The sequence below is a fragment of the Halichoerus grypus genome, chromosome 5 (assembly GCF_964656455.1).
Source record: "Halichoerus grypus chromosome 5, mHalGry1.hap1.1, whole genome shotgun sequence".
In the NCBI taxonomy this organism is placed as follows: Eukaryota; Metazoa; Chordata; class Mammalia; order Carnivora; family Phocidae; genus Halichoerus; species Halichoerus grypus.
The window spans coordinates 127,410,063-127,430,289 of NC_135716.1; the positions used below are offsets into that span (position 1 = coordinate 127,410,063).

The 20,227-nt window shown below is 35.8% G+C and overlaps 1 protein-coding gene across 1 annotated transcript in view; it reads right to left on the reverse strand.

Moving 5' to 3' along the window:
- TNNI3K (TNNI3 interacting kinase) overlaps positions 1-14,553 on the reverse strand; it is a 303,991-nt gene extending 289,438 nt beyond the window's left edge. Inside the window, exons 1-2 of the mRNA XM_078072905.1 lie at positions 14,514-14,553; positions 13,811-13,919 (exon numbers count right to left, since the gene is read on the reverse strand). Coding sequence (XP_077929031.1) covers positions 13,811-13,919; positions 14,514-14,553 — 149 coding nt within the window. The remainder of the gene's footprint in view (positions 1-13,810; positions 13,920-14,513) is intronic.
- Positions 14,554-20,227: the final 5,674 nt, after the last annotated feature.

A 20,227-nucleotide genomic window follows, 5' to 3' on the forward strand; every position in this document is an offset into this window, starting at 1 on the left:
GTTTGTTCTCTATAGTTGAGTCTCTTATTGTTTGTCTCCCTGTTTTTATCTTATTTTATTTTCCTTCCCTTCACCTTTGTTCATCTCTTTTGTTTCTTAAATTCCACATACGAGTGAAATCATTTGGTATTTGTCTCTCTGACATTTCGCTTAGCATAATACATTCTAGTTCCATCCACAGCATTGCAAATGGCAAGATTTCATTATTTTTTATGGCTGAGTAACATATCCATTCATCAATCAATGGACACCTGGGCTCTTTCCATATTTTGGCTATTGTGGAAAGTGGTGCTATAAACATTGGGGTGCATGTGCCCCTTCGAATCACTGTTTTTGTATCCTTTGGCTAAATACCTAGTAGTGCAATTGCTGGTTATAGGGTAGCTCTCTTTTTAACTTCTTGAGGAACCTCCATATTGTTTTCCAGAGTGGCTGCACCAGTTGCATTCCCACCAACAGTGTAGGAGGGTTTCCCTTTCTCTGCATCCTTACCAACATCTGTTGTTTCCCAAGTTGTTAATTTTAGCCATTCTGACTGGTGTGAGGTGGTATCCCATAGGGGTTTTGATTTGTATTTCCTGATGATAAGTGTTGTTGAACATTTTTTTTATGTGTCTGTTAGCCATTTGTATGTATTCTTTGGAGAAATGTCTGTTCATATCTTCTACCCATTTCTTGACAGGATTTTTTATTTTTGGGTATTGAGTTTGACAAGTTCATTATAGATTTTGGATAGTAACCCTTTATTTAATATGTCATTTACAAATATCTTCTCCCCTTCCATTGGCTGCCTTTTAGTTTTGTTCATTGTTTCCTTTGCTGTGCAAAAGCTTTTTCTCCTGATGAAGTCCCAATAGTTCTTTTTTGTTTGTTTGTTTGTTTCACTTGCCTCCTGAGACGTGTCTAGAAAGAAGCTCCTGTGGCCAAGATCAAAGAAGTTGCTGCCTATGTTCTCCTCTAGGATTTTGATAGATTCTTGCCTTAAATTTAAGTCTTTCATCCATTTTGAATTTATTTTTTTGTGTGGTGTAAGAAAGTGGTCCAGTTTCATTCTTCTGCATGTGGCTGTCCAGTTTTTCCAACACCATTTGTTGAAGACACTGTCTTTTTCCTACTGGATATTCTTTCCTGTTTTGTCGAAGATTAGTTGACCAGAGTTGAGAGTCAATTTCTGGGTTCTCTATTCTGTTCCATTGACAAATGTGCCTGTTTTGTGCCAGTACCATACTGTCTTGATGATTACAGCTGTAAAATACAGCTTGAAGACCAGAATTGTGATGCCTCCAGCTTTGGTTTTCTTTTTCAACATTACTTTGGTTATTTGGAGTCTTTTCTGGTTCTGTACAAATTTTAGAATTCTTTGTTCTAACTTTGGTTATTTGGGGTCTTTTCTGGTTCTGTACAAATTTTAGAATTTTTCGTTCTAGCTCTGTGAAAAATGCTGGTGTTATTTTGATAGGGATTGCATTGAATATGTAGATTACTTTGCGTAGAATAGACATTTTAAGAATATTTGTTCTTCCAATCCATGAGCATGGAGTGTTTTTCCATTTCTTTGTTTCTTCCTCAATTTCTTTCATAACAGTTCTATAGTTTTCAGCATACAGATCTTTTACATCTTTGGTTAGGTTTGTTCCTAGGTATCTTATGGTTTTTGGTGCAATAGTAAATGGGATCAATTCATTGATTTCTCTTTCTGCTGCTTCATTGTTGGTGTATAGAAATGCAAAGGACTTCTGTGTGTTGATTTTATATCCTGCGACTTTGCTGAATTCCTGTATATGTTCTAGCAATTTTTTGTTGGAGTCTTTTGCATTTTCCACAGAGAGTATCATGTTGTCTGTGAAGAGTCAAAGTTTGACTTCTACTTTACTGATTTCGATGCCTTTTATTTCTTTTTTGTTGTCTGATTGCTGAGGTGAGGATTTCCAGTACTATGTTGAACAACAGTGGTGAGAGTGGATATCCCTGTTGTTTTCCTGACTTTAGGGGAAAAGCTCTCAATTTTCCCCCATTGAGATAATATTAGCTATGGGTCTTTCATGTATGGTCTTTAGGATGTTGAGGTATGTTCCTTCTATCCCTACTTTGTTGAGGGTTTTTATCAAGAAAGGATGCTGTGTTTTGTCAAATGCTTTTTCTGCATCTATTGAGAGGATCATATGGTTCTTATCCTTTCTTTTTTTTAACGTGGTGTATCACACTGATTGATTTGTGGATGTTGAACCACCCTTGCAGCCTTTGAATAAATCCTTCTTGTTCATGGTGAATAATCCTTTTAATGTACTGTTGGATCCGATTAGCTAGTATCTTGTTGAGAATTTTTGCATCTGTGTTCATCAGGGATGTTGGTCTGTAATTCTCCTTGTTAGGTCTTTACCTAGTTTTGGAATCAAGGTAATTCTGGCCTCATAAAATGAGTTTGGAAGTTTTCCTTCCATTTCTATTTTTTGGAAATTTCAGAAGAATAGGTATTAATTCTTTAAATGTCTGGTAGAATTCCCCTGGGAAGCCATCTGGCCCTGGACTTTTGTTTGTTGGGAGATCTTTGATTATTGACTCAATTTCTTTGCTGGTTATGGGTCTGTTCAGATTTTCTATTTCTTCCTGTTTCCGTTTTGGTAGCTTATATGTTTCTAGGAATTTATCCATTTCTTCCAGAGTGCCTAATTTGTTTGCCTATAAATGCTCATAATATTCTCTTATAATTGTTTGTATTTCTTCAGTGTTTGCTGTGATCTCTCCTCTTTCATTCATGATTTTATTTATTTGGTTCCATTCTCTTTTCTCTTTGATAAGTCTGGATAGGGATTTAGCAATCTTCTTAATTCTTTAATGAACTGGCTCCTAGTTTCATTGATCTGTCCTACTGTTTATTTGATTTCTATACCATTGATTTCTGCTCTAATCTTCATTGTTTCCCCTCTTTGGATATAGGCTTCATTTGCTGTTCTTTTTCCACCTCCTTTAGATGTAAGGTTAGGTTATGTATTTGACACTTTTCTTGCTTCTTGAGGAATGCCTATATTGCTATATACTTCCCTCTTAACACCACCTTCTCTGCATCCCCAAGATTTTGAACTGTTGTGTTTTCATTTTCATTTGCTTCCATGTATTTTTTTAAATTTCTTCTTTAATTTCCTTGTTGGCCCATTCATTCTTTTCTCTCTTTTTTTTTAAGATTTTATTTATTTATTTGAGAGAAAGAGCGCTAGAGAGAGAGCAAGAGAACACAAGCAGGGGGAGCGGCAGATGGAGAGGGAGAAGCAGGATCCCCACTGAGCAGGGAGCCCCATTTCAGGGCTCCATCCCAGGACCCTGAGATCGTGAACCGAGCTGAAGGCAGACGCTTAACTAGTTGACTGAGATACTCAGGTGTCCCTCATTCATTCTTCAGTAGGATATTCTTTAACCTCCTTTTATTTGTGGCCTTTCCAAATTTTTTCTTGTGGTTGACTTTGTTTCATAGCATTGTGGTCTGAAAATATGCATGATATGATCTCCATCTTTTTATACCTGGTTGCGTCCTGATTTGTGACCCAGTACATGATCTCTACTGGAGAATGTTCCATGTTCACTCAAAAAGAATTTGTATTCTGCTGCTTAAATGTTCTGAATATATCTATTAAGTCCATCTGGTCTAGTGTGCCATTCAAAGCCCTTGTTTCTTTGTTGATCTTCTGCTTAGAAGATCTGTCCATTGCTATTAGTTGGGTATTAAATTTCCCTACTACTATTGTATTGTTATTAATGAATTTCTTTAGGTTTGTTATTAATTGATTTATATATATTTAGTTGCTCCCAAGTTAAGGGCATAAGTATTTACAGTTGTTAAATCTTCTTGTTGGATAGACCCTTTTATTATGATATAGTGTCCTTCTTCAACTCTTATTACAGTTTTTGGTTTAAAGTCTAGTTTGTCTGATATAAGGATGGCTACTCTGGCTTTCTTTTGATGTCCATTAGCATGAGAGATGGTTCTCCACCCCCTCACTTTCAATCTGGAGGCGTCTTTGAGTCTAAAATGAATCTTTTATAAGCAGCATAATGATGGGTCTTGTTTTTTCATTCATTCTGATAACCTGTCTTTTGTTGGAGCATTTAGTCCATTTACATTCAGAGTAATTATAGAAAGATATGAATTTAGTGCCATTGTATTACCTATAAAGTTGCTGTTCCTATAGATTGTCTCTGTTCCTTTCTAGTCTTTGTTACTTTTGTTCTCTCTTTCCACTCAAAGGGTCCCCTTTAATATTTCTTACAGGGCTGGTTTAGTGTTCACAAACTCCTTTAGTTTTTGTTTGTCTTGGAAACTTTTAATCTCCCCTTCTATTCTGAATGACAGCCTTGCTGAATAAATTTTTGGCTATATATTTTTCCCACTTTAGATGTTGAATATATGATGCCAATCATTTCTGGCCTGCCAGGTCTCTATGGACAGTGTTACTGCTAGCCTTATGTGTCTACCCTTGTAGGTTAAGGATCTTTTCTCCCAAGATGCTTTCAGGATTCTCTCTCTCTCTTTTTTTTTTTTTTAATATATTTTGCTAGTTTCACTATAATATGTTGTAGTTTTGTTGATTTCACTATAATATGTCTGTTTTTGTTGATTTTGAGGGGAGTTCTCTTGCCTCTTGGACTCGAATGCCTGTTTCCTTCCCCAGATTGGGGAAGTTCTTAGCTATAATTGATTCAAATAAACTTTCTGCCCCCTTTTCCCACTCTTCTTCTTCTGGGACTCCTATGATATGGATATTATTTTGCTTTATGGAATCACTGAGTTCCCTAAGTCTACATTGGTGATCTAATGGCTTTCTTTACCTCTTCTTTTCAGCTTCATTATTTTCCATAATTTCATCTTCTATAACACCTGTCCTCTCCTCTGCTTCTTCATTCCTTGCAGTGATTATATCCAGTCGGTTTTTCATCTCAGCTATAGCATTTTTTATTTCAGCCTGACCAGTTTTTAGGTCTTTTACCTCTGCAGCAAGGGTTATCTGGTGTATTCAATGATTTTTTTTTAAAGACCAGCTAGTAGTTTTATAACTGTTGATCTAAATTCTTGTTTAGATATACTGCTTATATCTGCTTTGAGCAAGTCCCTGGCTGTGGTATCTTCCTAACCTTTCTTTTGGAGAGAATTCCTCTGTCTTGTCATTTTGGCTAAGTTTTTATCTTTTGCGTGTTATGAAAGCTTCTTTGTTTCTTGCACCTCAGAGTAATGATAAATTTTTTTAAAAGATTTTAAAGATTTTATTTATTTATTTGAGAGGAACACAAGCAGGAGGAGTGGGAGAGGGAGAAGCAGGCTTCCTGTTGATCAGGGAGCCGGATGTGGGGCTTGATCCCAGGTCCTGACCTGAGCCCAGGGCAGACGCTTAACTGCTGAGCCACTCAGGTGCCCCCAGAATAATGATATATTAAAAAGAGGTCATATTTGGGCACCTGGGTGGCTCAAATGGTTAAGCATCTGCGTTCGGCTCAGGTCATGATCCCGGAGTCCTGGAATCGAGTCCCGCATCAGGCTCCCTGCTCCACGGGGAGCCTGCTTCTCCCTCTGCTTCTCTCTCTCTCTCTGTCTCTCATGAATAAATAAATAAAATCTTAAAAAATAAAAAAAAAAATTAGAAAGAGGTCATACTTTCTCCAGGGCCTGGAACTTTGGGAAGTGTTTCTGGTGTATGCTGTGTGCATTCTGCTATTGTGTTCTGGCTTTTTTTTTTTTTTTAATTAATTAATTTATTTGACAGAGAGAGAGAGAACAAGCAGGGGGAGCAGCAGAGGGAGAGGGAGAAGCAGGCCCCCGCTGAGCAAGGAGCCCGATGTGGGGCTCAATCCCAGGACCCTGGGATCATGACCTGAGCCGAAGGCAGATGCTTAACCCACTGAGCCACCCAGGCACCCCTAAAAAAAGAAAAGAAAGAAGCCTGATCCAAAAAAAAAAAACAAAAAAAAAAACGAGAGAGAAAGGAAATGAAAAAACAAACTCACAAACAAAAAAAACTGTAAGTCTGATTCCAAAGGAAAAAAAAAAGAGTAAAAGAAAAAAAGATATATATAGCCTGGTCTTATTTCCAGCAGAACTGAAGGGGACGCCGTGAGGCACTGTACACTCAGTACACTTGGTGCATGTGGTGTGCTGCCTGAGTTGCTCTTCTCCAGAAGAGGCTTACTGCGCTGGCTCAGTTAGTTCCGCCCTCAGTAAAAAAAAAACAAAAACAAAAACAAAAAAAAACAGCACTTGCCAAGCATAGGGTGGGTGGGGTTTGACAAAAGCCACTCCCACCTTCCCTAGGGGCCGCTGTGTTGTTCTCTGCTGCCTGGCTGTGTTGGTAGTGGGGGTAAAATGGCAACATCCCACTCTCTCCTTTTGGTTGGGGGTTCTCACACTCCCTGCTGTTCAGGAAGCCCTCACGGAAACGTGAGGGCCATCAGCATGCGTGGCGCCCAGCTGTCCTGCTGGCACCGCTGGGATACAAAAGTCCAAATCTTAAAGTAGTGGCACCACTCTGGTCTGCTACCTCTTCTGGATTAGAGGCTTGCTGCTCTCTGACTAGTGCTCTTTGTCCCAAAAAAAAGTTCCCCACCTGTGCAGTGTGCGGATTCTATGCTTTGCCAACATGAAAAGCAGCAACCAGGTTATCCAGCCTCTGTGCACACTTTTGTTTGCTGCCGATGAAAGGCCATCTGCTGGTGCCTGCAGTGTCTTTTGTCCTTGGAGAGGATATATACCCTCTTCCAAATGTACTCCAGGAACGGGAACAATCTTTCCCAGTGCGACCTCTGAGATCCCTACTCCACTTTGTGCATGCTCCTGGGCCAAAGCTGTTCTTCTCTCCAGGAGCACAAGCTACAGCAACTCTCCGCAAAAGTCACACACTTCCAAAAGCTCAGAATCTGAGCTATATTCACTGTTTGCAAAAAACCTGCACCACCCAGGTCCCCTAACTCCCCAGGCTGTGGTCTGAGAGGTTTTCTTCTTGTGCAAACCCAACGCCCCACTCTCTCAACCCCTCTCGACCTCTGCCCCTTTCTCTCCTGTGGAAAGAGTTCCCTCCGTCTGCAGCATGGCAGTTTTCCTCTTTCCCAGTTCACTTCCACACACCCTGCACCTGCCATGTTCTCTTCCTCCAACTGTAGAAATCCTTCTAAAAATCCTCAGATCGATTTCCTGGGTGTTCCAAGTGATCTGACCTCAATACAGCTGTATTCAAGAGAGGAGGAAAGCCCCTAGTCCCCCTACTTCTCCACCATCTTAACTCCTCCCCCTTGTAACTTCTTATGTGTTCTTTGTGGCTGTTTCTGATTCCTGTCCCACCAAACAACAGAAACAAAAAAATCATCAATAAGATCTATTCCCAAGGTATATCCCCAGGAAATACCCAGAAATGTATTTGTCCAATATCATATAGATCCAATCAGCAAACTTAACATGAAGTATATTTATTCATTCATCATACAATAAATAATTGCTGAAATATGTTGGCAGATAGAGGAAGAATAGCTAAGGATGATAAAATTGAGACAATAATAATTTATTGTGAGGCTTAGATCTTGCAAGAGTTTTATAAACATTAGCTGCTATAATAATTATTTTTAATAAAGCATTGATATTATTATATTAATTATTTTAACAATTTTATTATTTTGCCTTGCATTTGAGAAGGGAGATCAGAAGTAGAAAGGGAAGATGGAGGCAGTATGGGATGGGAGGGAAGAATAGAGTAAGGATAAAAGGAGGAAAGATAGTGAGAGCTAGTGAGGTAGCAAGCTAGAGGGAGAGAGAGACTGAAAGACAAAGAGAGAGATTGAGATCAAGCTGCTTCATAAGGTTTCCACAAGCTATTATTGTACAATTATTATTCATAACTGGTTTTACCTAGACAAGCAAGAAAAGAAATAAAAAGGTAGGCAGTCTTGGGGCAATGTGAATTGTCTTTCTGTTGCTGTGATGGTTTGTTTTTGTTTCATTACTAATTAGCACAATGCACTAACCAAACATGCGAAATAATACTTTCACACTATTTTAATTTTATAAGATGACATATCCCCCCTCAATATTCTACTTCTCAACTTGATGCAGAATTTCACTATTTTAGATAAGGTCAGCCTGCCATCTTTCTGGAGCTATTCATTTTACAATAGCTAAATTTCATAATTGGTTATGGCTTTGAAAAAGTAGAATTTTGGAAGATATTTCATTTGGAAGATAGGTATGTTGGACTGCAGCTGGGCCCAGAGGAACTTTTCAGGGAGAAAATGAGCAGGAAGGGCATATATACTTTTTCTCTCTTCCCTCCCCCTCTGTACATTTTTAGCATGCAAATATTACAACTGCTTGCCCATGAAACAGAGCATTCTTCTATTTTAGTTTATTTATTAAACCTAATCAATTTCAAAGTGGAATATTATTATCAACTCAATGACAAAATAAGATTTAAAATGAGAAAAAAATAGGGTTATTTTGATTATTGCTGAAATAGCATGGCATTGGAACAATATAACTTCTCTGGAACCTCCTCAGTGATGTCAAATTTCATATTGCAGATTAAGCAGATAAAGAGTAGCCCTGACAATTAAATTAGCAGAATACAGTTCTAAAATTTCTAATGACTTAAAAACATATTGAAACAAAATAATTTAATCAAAAAGCTTTTAAAAGTTACATGTGGAGGGCCATCATGTAAGTGGTTTTCAAAGATCGTGGGCGAGGTACATGTTTCCCCAGGGGTAGGGGAGGGGGACTAAAATATAGTCTTCCACTCCCACCCCCAGGGGTAGTTCTAATACACAGGATATAGCAAAATTGTGGAGTGGTATAGGGAAAATAAAAATATTTCGAAGATAATTTGAAGATATTTGGAAGATAATTTGTTCCTCCCTCCCAGATTGAGAACAAAAATCATGAAATTACACATTTTGAAATTAAATACAAGTGGATACAATCCCAGTACAATCATACAAATTGTTTATCCTAGTTCAAGCCAATTTAATTTGATTGCCTCATTTTCTTTAGGTATAAAATGGCAATTGCAACAAATGCCTACCTCAGAGGTTGTTAACATAAACAATGATGATTAGTTTTTAACTAAAATTTTTGAGCATTTACCATGTGCCAATCATTGTGCTAAAGCACTTTACATATATACAGTTAGGATTGTATGAGCTAATGCAAATTAAAATACCTAAGTAGCATGACTAAAATATGGTAGGCACTAAGTTGTTAGTTTTTTTCCTTTCAAGTGCTATACAAATAGGTATTACAAATAAACACAAATATAAATAAAGCTAAATAAGACAAAGAAGCTGCCTTTAGTGAACACATATACTAGTGGTTAGACAGAATTATAAATGGATAAAGACAACACCATGTAGTAAGTGCTATTATATTGATAAGCAAAAAGATTAGAGAAAGCACAGAGGAGGAAATACAGACAATGGTATTCCAATGTACCACTTCTGTCTTTCCTTCTTCTGCCTTCTTTTTCTTCATCTCTTCCTATCTTCCATCTATTATCTCAACAAATATCCGAAGTTATGAGTGAATGCAATTTTATTGTGGAACATGAGAAAACATTCCAATTCCTTTCACCTTCATTACCCTACCAAGATTTTATCCCAAAGCTGCTATAAATTGGCATAAGAAACATAACGGTTTAGCTCTTTTTATCTTTTTAAAATTTAGTACTGTCGGGCGCCTGGGTGGCTCAGATGGTTAAGCGTCTGCCTTCGGCTCAGGTCATGATCCCGGGGTCCCGGGATCGAGTCCCGCATCGGGCTCCCTGCTAGGCGGGGAGCCTGCTTCTCCCTCTGCCTCTGCCTCTCTCTCTCTCTCTCTCTGACTCTCATGAATAAATAAATAAAAAAAAAACATTTTAAAAAAAATTTAGTACTGTCTTCCTGTATGCTATATTGTGGGTGAAAGTTATACCAGGAGATTATGTATGTGAGCTAACAGAAGCCTTGGTGCACAATGGTGTGGAAAATCTCTTTTAATTAATGGATTTATTATCTACCTTGAATGCCATAAAGAAACTTGTTAGCAAATAAAAACAACAAAAACTCCAAAAACCTCCCAAATATGTGTTTATACCAGTGATCCTCCACCTGTGACTCTGGTGTTAAATGCCTCTTTTTAGACATCTTTACCATTTTCCTCTTATCTACATGTTTAGAGAAAGCCTGATGTCATGAGGCATAACACAGTAGTTCATCACAGAAGTACTCCTTACATTATATAAGGCATGTATAAAGATGAGAAAGAAAAAGACTCTAACATTTATTTAACACCCAAAATGTCCTAGATACTCAAATGTGATCTCATACAATATTATGTTTCATCTTCCCAAACGCCTTAAAATTTTGGTGTGTGAATCAATGAGTAAGACAATTTATATTCTCAGCACTCCATTCTTTTCTTTCCTGTCATCCATCATTTTATTCTAGAGAAAAGAAAATCCTCAGAACTTTGCCCTAGGCATGACTGACTTTCTTTCCCAATGATGCCATCTGCTTGATAGAATCAGAGTACTCTGTTTATATTTGTTTGTTTGTTTGCTCCCTTGAATCTCTGTAGACCATACTAGTTGCCTGCTTTCTGTTCTCATGTTCCTCATCCCTTCACCAATATCACCTCATGCAGAGTTTTCAGTGCAACTTGAATATCTTTCTAGAAATAGTTTTTAAACCTTAGCAGAAGTATCATTTTTAGCATACAAAAATATTACCTGAAGAGCTTGTTAAAAATTCAGGTTTCTGGAAGTCATCCCCAGAGATTCTGATTCATTTGATATGGACTGGAATTGGAATCTAAAATTTTAGCAAGCACTGTTGGTTACTCTACTGTAGGAGGTTCTTAGCCCTTGGAGAAACATGATTCTAGGCTGGGGGTAATCTTCTCCTCAGCTTCATTACTATCGCTTTTAGCTAATGGGACATTTCTGTCATTTCCTTAAAGGTTTCAGCACTAGGCCATCAGTCTTCTTTTCCACAAAATGCCCTACCATTATTCTTAGGAAAATTGACATCTATTTTGATGAGTCTTCTAGTACTGTAGCCAAATCCCTTTTGATCACAATCTTTAAAAGTTATATTTCAGATTTTGGCATCATCTTGAATTGTTCTAACATTTTACATTTTTACTTTTGAAAACATATTAAAACATTTAAATTTTCATATTAAAACATTTAACCCTAACTTTCTTACTTTCTAACTTTTAATAAACTATTTGTTACTTCCACTAGATAATAAAGTCTTCAGTCTTTCTAACTGCCTTTATTTATCCAACCATAATAGAAACCTCCAATTATTCCATGCCTACTGTGTGTTAGGCCCTCAACTCAACATTTAATTGACATCATTTTGCAAATATCCCGTGAGATCATTATTATTAACCTCATTTTACAGATGGAAATGAGGCTCAATGAGATTAAATAATATATCCAAGGATACATAGTTTGTAAATAAAAGAAACTGGCTTTAAAACTATTTTTGTATCACTGTAAAACTGTTACACTGACTGACATAACTTTCTTATTCAACTTAGATAAAATGGTCAAGACATTAGTTTTTCTTGACTCCTCTAGACTTTCCACGGTACTCATCCATTCTTGCCTATGTATCTTTACTTAACTATGCCTTTTATCTGGAATGCTTTTTAAAATTGATGAATAAATAAAGATCCCCAAATCTTCTTTTTTTTGTATTTGAAACCATTTTATTTTTCTTTCCATTTAGCACTTGTCATAGACTTCTGTGAGTTATTTATATATGTCTTTCCCCTAAACCAGATTATGAACTCCTGGAGCAGGAAGCAGGGTGTAATAGGAAGACCTCTCTCTGTAGAGTCGTCTGACCTTGCTACAAATTAGAGTTCTGGCACTTACTGATCATATGATCTTGATAAGATACTATGTCTCTAGTCCTCAATTTATCATCCATCAGAATTCATATTTATCACACAGAGTCATGGTGAGAATTACCTAATGTTTTGTATTTGATGTGGCTCGAATAACAACTTGAATATAGTTGGCACAATAAATTCTGAACTATATTGTCCTTGACACTGTTTCCTGCCTCTTACCCCAATACTAATTAGTAAAAAGGAGGTCACATTTATTCATACAGTGGAAATGTAGGAAAAGTCAGCTATAGCAGGAGCTGTAAAAATAACGGTCTGTTGTTGAGTATGAGAGAAGACCTACATCTCAAGCCCATTGTTAAGCTTAATCCTTAAAAGGGTATGTCTATTTAAATTAGCCTTGACTTACTTGCACAGTACTTCTTTTTTTTTTTTTTTTTAAGATTTTATTTATTTATTTGACAGAGAGAGAGACAGTGAGAGCAGGAACACAAGCAGGGGGAGGGGGAGAGGGAGAAGCAGGCTTCCCGCTGAGCAGGGAGCCCGATGTGGGACTTGATCCCAGGACCCTGGGATCATGACCTGAGCTGAAGGCAGACGCTTAACGACTGAGCCACCCAGGCGCCCTTGCACAGTACTTCTTAAATTAAAAAAATAAATTAATAAATGAGGTTTTGACTTTATGAAGTTGAGGAAAATCTCTCTAGTTTAACCACATTTCATTCAGTATATTTATCTGAGTCAGTAAGAGCTAGAGGATTTATGATTAAGTTCTATATTTGTATCTTTTTTCCAACAAAATAAATACATATGTATAAATCTATTATATCAGTACCAGTCAAATCTCTACAGGAATTTGAAATGTTTTCCCATAACTGATCATGTTCAAGTACTTGCAAAAGTCAGCCCAGGGTATCTCATCACTAGTGTCAATGCTGATTTATCATTTTGGGCCAAATTAACACAGAGAATCAACTATTTCCTAAATTATAAATTAATCACTTGAAAAAGCCTTATTAACCCACTGACAATTTCATATAAACTATATTATACATGGATAACTTTAATTCCCAGTTATGTGAACCTTGTATATTTACTATAACTGAAAGTTTTTGTGAAAAATATGTCATTTGGTTACTGCTTCACACCTGTTTTCCAAGTAAAATAGAGGAAATTCTTTGTCACGAGTACATATGATGAATAATGCAGGTAAAAGTCAACATGGCTAATTGGCCTACATGGAACTTTTCCTCAGTCAGACAGTTAACTTAAACTGACCCTCCAATATGCATATAGTTTCTCAATGCCAGATTCAATTTCTCCAGAAGGTTGCTTGTGTGTTTAAGGGTCTTTTCTGAACATTTTGTGTCTCCCAAGGTTGTGACTATGCCAGATTATTTTTCTCTTGTTATCATGATACAAAACCCACTGAAAGCTTAAAGCCAGTATTACATAGTGTTATATGCTTGTTCAGGGGCAGAATGATACTCAGTTTCATTAAATGACAGCCTTTCAATGTCGAGAGACCAGAAGGTTTGTTAAAATTGGACTTATCCTAGTAGTTCAAAAAGAACAACATGGCCAATATTCTACCACCATTTGGGAAGAGAAATCTTGCTTTTTGTTGCTGGCATGGCTTACAAGAAAGACCTAATTCCAGGGAAGATTATTCAGATCAGTAACCACTTGTATTCAAAAGTCAGCCCTTATTTGCCTCTCTTTTTAAACTTAAGCAATGGGAGCATGCAAGTCATTTTTTAAGGAGATAAGATATTTGCATTTTAGGGGCTATATGAATGGTCAAGAAGGGGTAACCTTATATTTTAAGGCTTAACATGCCTGGTAACATCCGAGATTCTATGGGTTGTGTTTTTAAATATAGATGTATCTAAAAACAAGATAATTAATAAAGATACTTATACCAAGAACTAATAACTCTGAGAACTTTACCTAAATATGTGCCTTAGTTCTGCAAGTTCTTTTTCTTTGATCCGCAGGTCATCTTCTAATCTTTCTATTATAATAACGTAAGATTCACTGACTTTCTTCTTCCATTCATCTAGTAAAGAAAAACAAATGGGACTGATTCATAGCTGTACTTTGCAAACTGTAGACACAGATCATAACATACAAGTAATTAAAACTGAGGTTTTTATTCTAAATTCTACAATACTTAATTTAAATTACTGATTGTAAGCTTAAAATACAGATGTTTATATCTAAAATGCAATCATATTCAATTGTAGTAATTAAGAACCGATTTGATATTGGATAATATATTTACATAAAAGAATGTATTTGACTTATTTCATTTGATTTTATTGCATTTTAATTATATCAATCTCTAGTTCCTAGACAAAAGTTTTTAGGTTTCAAATACTAGATTTTTAAGATATAATTCTAAAATCTCTATATTCAGCAGTATTCCTAGGAACATTTTACCTAACAATGAATACAGTTTTGTAAGAAATTTTCTGTTTTCTCTAAAAATCTTTCAGAGAAAAATAATTTGAGTTCAGATAATCTTCTCAACAGTTTCATATAATACATTGTCATATCCTCCGTGTAAAAATTAACAGATACTCCAATGATATGTTAATTATCTATAACTACTATTGAACCATGTTACATTTGAGGATATAAGAATAATTACCCGTGCAAGTTTGGGTTGGTCTAGATTTATAATTTCCCATTTGTTAGAAGTTTCTTCTTTTCCTCAGTGCAGTTCCTCAGGTTACAAGATTCCAAGTTCAAGTGCAATGACAGTCCAGTTGAAAAATATTTTGATAGTCTGGCTAAAAATAAGCTGACTGCCAAATAGAATGTCACGCAACAATGACAAAGAACAAAACACTTTGTGCTTTCAAGGGTGAAATCATAAAGGGAACTAATCAGTCTGTTTAAAAACAGCTGTATCAAAAATAAATAGTAAATGTTTCAATAGGATTATTTACCTTCATCAACTGATTATCTACCCATGCATAGCTTCATGGGCCATTTCTTTAACAGGTAAATCTAGAAAGTGGTTCAGTTACATCTGAGGTTCACAAACAGCTATTAAAACTATCTAGAGCTTCTTTCTAATCATTTTCCCCTGAGTTAAAGTAATGCCAGTTGGAAAAGAGTGACTGGTGATAGAATTCATCTCTCTATATAAATAATGGGAACCCACATCCTATGACATGCTACTAATAGAAATAAATGTAAGTTTTGCCTATATTAGAAGTACAAAATTATAAGAAGAAATTCTCAACATAGACCATGATTAAATTTTACCATGTGTTGATTATGTTGAACACCATCATAGATAAAATCTAAGACATGGAGTTCTACAAATGGCAATTCATAAAATAAGAATGACAAGAACAAGATTGTGAATAAGACTGAATGCTTCCTGTGTGATGATACTAGTCTGAGTGCTTTATATACATTTTGTCATTTATACCTCATACGTTGCAGGATTCTGCAGGGTATATATTATTCCTATATAATGGATGAGAAAATCCAGGTTTGCTAGTAGCTGGAGGAGTCTGGAATCAATTCTAGGTCTATATATTTCTGAAGTTCAAGCTAGATATTATTATTGTTAAAGTTTCCCATTCTTCTTCTTTCATTCGCCTTCCATTTACTTCATGGGGGACATTTCTCTTGGCCTATGCATATTTCTCCTGATAGAAATGAACTCAGGGTATGATGTAGAAAAAATGGAAAACATAGAAAGAAAAGTTATCTGATTTTTAACTATGTATTTCTTTTGTATAATATAATTATACGTAGAAGATAAAGATTTCGATCTTGAAATTCAACTCCAGAGGACATAGTTTTAATGTAACAGGTATGAATTTCACATTTATTATAGTTGAATATTCGAACAGTTTTGTCTTTTTGAAGTAAATGCTAAGGCAAATTTAGGATTCCCCACACCTTTTTCTCAGCAAAGGTAATCTAAGCTCCAGAGGGAGGGCTTCCATACCTATCAGATATAGCTAGAAAAGTAGATAATTTGACTTCATGGACATTTCTGTCCTCCCATAGATAAAACTCCCCTTTATCTCTCCTCATCAGTATATGCTGCCATGGTTTTTGCTGTCTGCTATTCTGTGGGGGCCTCTGGTTACTTGTTCTATGCATTCTGCATTTTCCTTGTTTGAAGGCCAGACATCTCCAGTTGCACCCGCTTTCTCTTAGCAATTATGAGACACACATCCCCTCAAATCAGAAAGTCTTTGCTGTCCCCAGACATGCAGCCTTTAGGCTCATTGGCCCAGGCAGCTGACTTCCTCAATGCTTGGTATTGAAGACCAAGTATTCAGTATAGTCCTGAACACCATACCGGGTAGTCTTCTTTAAGAGGCTTGCAGTCTCCCAAGGTGTAGCCTTGGGAAATAAGGCACAAGCTCTCCCTTCTCTCAAATTTCCCTAAAACAATCCATGGTTTCCATACTTTGAATCCAGAGGGTCAGAGATGGGAAGGACTGCAGACCTTCTTAAGGACATCTAAATCTATTTTTCCCTGATCTTCTTTCTTTTTCTGTCTCCACTATCTCAAATCTTACACCAGTATGTGTATGTATGTGTGTGTGTGTGTGTGTGTGTTTACTGCCTGTACCACTTGAAAGAAAAACTAGTTCTTATATCATTTTGCATTATTTTTCCAATTTCCTGTTTAGGATATAAATTTGATGCATTAATTTTTAGGATTTTTCCTTTTGATTTTCAAAAATATTTTTATTCTTTCAGAAAGGCTGGCTCTTACAAATGGAAGCTTTGATTTTCAAAAGCTACAATTTGTGCTGTCAGTTTGAAAATCCAATCAGCAACTTAACTGAATTTTGCTATACTCTGAAGCAATAAATTTTGTCCCCCTTTACCCCCCAAAAAAGTAGGATAACAGCATAAAAATTCAGGAAATGGTAATCCCAATACCTAAAATATTAAATGTTATCAAACTATAACAATTTCCTACAAAGGAACAATATCTACAAGTCACTTTTATGAATTTGAGTTTAGGTCATGGGTTGAGGGCAGTGGAGTAATCCTCCTGCATGCCTTCTGGAAGGTGAAGAAAAGGCTGGAATAAGCAAATGACCCAGGATAACATCGCTTACTTTTCTTTCCTAAGGGATGTTGGAGGGAATCCACATGGAAGCAGGAAATATTTTCCTCACTACTGAGTATATTTCTGTGAAAATTACTTCTTTCTACATTAAGTTGGCTAAATGCTCAAGATTGAATCCTACTCTTCCCAGTTCTGGACTTCCAAAAGTTCAAAAAGCAGGTTATCTCATCTATTATCAAAAACACAACCTAATTACAAAAGTGGTAACCTTCTCAAACTTTAGTGAGTGTAGATGCCACCTGAGGAGCTATGTAAAAAAAATAGAAATAGGGTTACATCCCTAGAAATTCTTTTTCAGTAGATCAGTACTAGGGCCAACAAATCTGGATTTCAACATGAACACTTAGTGATTCTAATCACTCAGGTAGACGCTACCTGAGGCATACTTTGAGGAGCACCATTTTAAGACTGCTTAAAGTGAAGTGCCTACTTACCTGAAGGTTTTTGTGTCTTTGAATTCAATGTAAGAGAAGAGAGAAGAAAACATTGTGGTAAAGAGGAAAAGAAGATTGTTCAGATTCTCAGAGTTTTATCCTATGGTAATCACTAGGGCAACAGATGATTTGGCTGTGCATGTGAATCACAAAAATGCAAGTAACCAAGATGTCTTTTCATAGGTAATGAATAGAAAAATTATACACACATACACACACACACACACACACACACACACACATCCATGCAATGGAAATTTATTCAGCAATAAATTAAAAATGAGTTACCAAGCCATGAAAATTCATAGAAGAATTTTAAATGAATTTTGCTAAGTGAAAACAATCAGTTAGATAAGGCTACATACTATATGATTGCAACTATATGACATTTTGGAAAAAGCAAAACTACAGAGACACTAAAAAGATCAGTGGTTGTTGGAGGAGCAGGGAAGGGAGAGGAATGAATAGGTGGAGAACAAGGATTTTTTAGGGTAGTGAAATTATTCTGTATGATACTGTAATGAATACATGGCATTATGCATTTGGAAAAACCCATAGGACTATACAACACAAATGTTAACTATGGACTTTAGTTGATAATAATATATCAATATTGGTTCATCAATGATAACAAAAGTACCACAATAATTTAAGATGCCAATAACGGGAGACTGAGGGGGCTTATAATAAAGAGTGTATGCAAACTCTCTGTACTTTTTGCTCAATTTTCCCATAAATGTAAAACTTTTAGCAGAAAAGTCTATTAATTTTTAAAAATTAAGGGAAAATATAAAATAAATAAGACCCAAAATAGTAATTTCTTACCAAGACCATTTGAGCTTTTCAAGGAATATTTATAACTTATAAGGAAAAGCCTTCTCTAAAGAATATATAACTCATAGTAAGTATTTTTTTCTTTCACTTGTTTTTCATTCAAAATGTCACCGTAGATTTAAATCGTAAACACCTTAGTTCTTCAACTATTCCTTTTTTGACCAACCTTCATGTTCTATTGAATTGCCTAAATCTAATGTTAATGTCTCCATCTTTTCAACTGATTTATCAGACCACTTCAACACATACATAGATATGTTCTAATACTCTTTCAATAAGCCTATTTACATTCTTTCTGAATTCCTTTATTTTGGGTTCATATTATTTATTTATCCCAATCTACACTTGTGCATCTGCTATTTATATTTCACACTAGTCTCTTCATAAATATTTAAAAGGATGCTTTCAAGATGAAAAATACAAAAATTGACCTTGACACTTCTACCTTTATGATTCCAACAAATAAATTATAAAGAACATGTATCCTATGAAATCAAACTGATGCACTTGGAACAATTCTTATCAAATTTAGGAGTCTGAGTTCACTTACACTTAAAACCTAAATTGTTCTTTCACTGTAAATGAGTTCTTATTAATATGTTCCAAAGTTTAGGGAAGTTTAGATTGTTGATGTATTACATCTGGTTGACAAGCAATTAAGAGAATCATTGCTTTAAACAATAACCCAGAATTACTAATTGGTATACATTTAGGCTTTCTCCTTGTGTTTAATAAACATTAAATTCCTACTGTTAAAACAAAATTTTCTTTTTTTTTTAAAGATTTTCTTTATTTATTTGACAGAGAGAGAGAGAGAGAGCACAAGCAGGGGGAGCGACAGGCAGAGGGAAAGGGAGAAGCAGGCTCCCCGCAGAGCAGGGGGAGCCCGATGTGGGATTTGATCCCAGGACCCGGGGATCATGACCTGAGCTGAAAGCAGTCGCTTTACCAACTGAACCACCCAGGACCCTAAAACACAATTTTCTAAAAGAAAATTTGTGTATTGTCTAAGATAAAACTATTCAATTAAAAATTATTTGATCAATTTCCTTTTAAGCATAAATTCTTGCATTTAAAGAAGCATAATTTGTAAGAGTCTTATTTATTAAACAAGTTTCCTTTCTTTTCCACTAGAATATCTAAAGTATGTTGGATGGAACTATAAATAACCATTATGAATCTGAACATTGCTGAGGTAATATTTAGATTAATTCTCAAAAATGAATAGGACTTGAGAATATATAAGAATGAAAGTAAAGGTAAAAAATCAATTTCACAGTAATTTAAACAGGTGTTCTCAGTATTTCAAAATGTGAGGATATATTAAAGAAAATAGTATATTACTATTTTTGTTTTCAATATACTATGACTGCAAATGCAAAGATCTTAATTTTTCCTTTGCCTTCCTTCGTTGTGGGGTAAACATGAAGTAAAGTTTATCAAAGAATCTAAATAAATAGTAATGAGTCACATCTCTGACATTGGCTAAAACTTTCTTTTCCAAATTATAGGGCTTCTTTCAATGGTCAGTTCAGTTCTTTATTGGTGGATTGATTCATTTATTCATTCAATAAGCATGTACTACCCTAAGCACTACAAAGAGCTCATGGGGGCCAGAGAGAGACAAGTAAACAGGCAATTGCAATAAAACATTTGTCCCATGATAGAGATATACATGATTGGTAATGAGAATGTACATATAATAAAGCCTAGATTCCACTTAGAAAAAAATATCGTTGGGGCATTAAAACCATCAGAATAATACAAACTTCACGACGCAGGCCATTTCTACTCTCCTTTTATCCTTCTTTCTCCCTTCCTGAGTCAACTGGCCTGATAAGGAAATAACACTATGTTATAATTATAGTTCAATTAATAAGTAATTATTATCTTTAGGCATAACACTTCCATACCTGAGATTTGTCATTTAAAAGTCAAACAAATAGGGGTGCCTGGGTGGCTCAGTTGGTTAAGCGACTG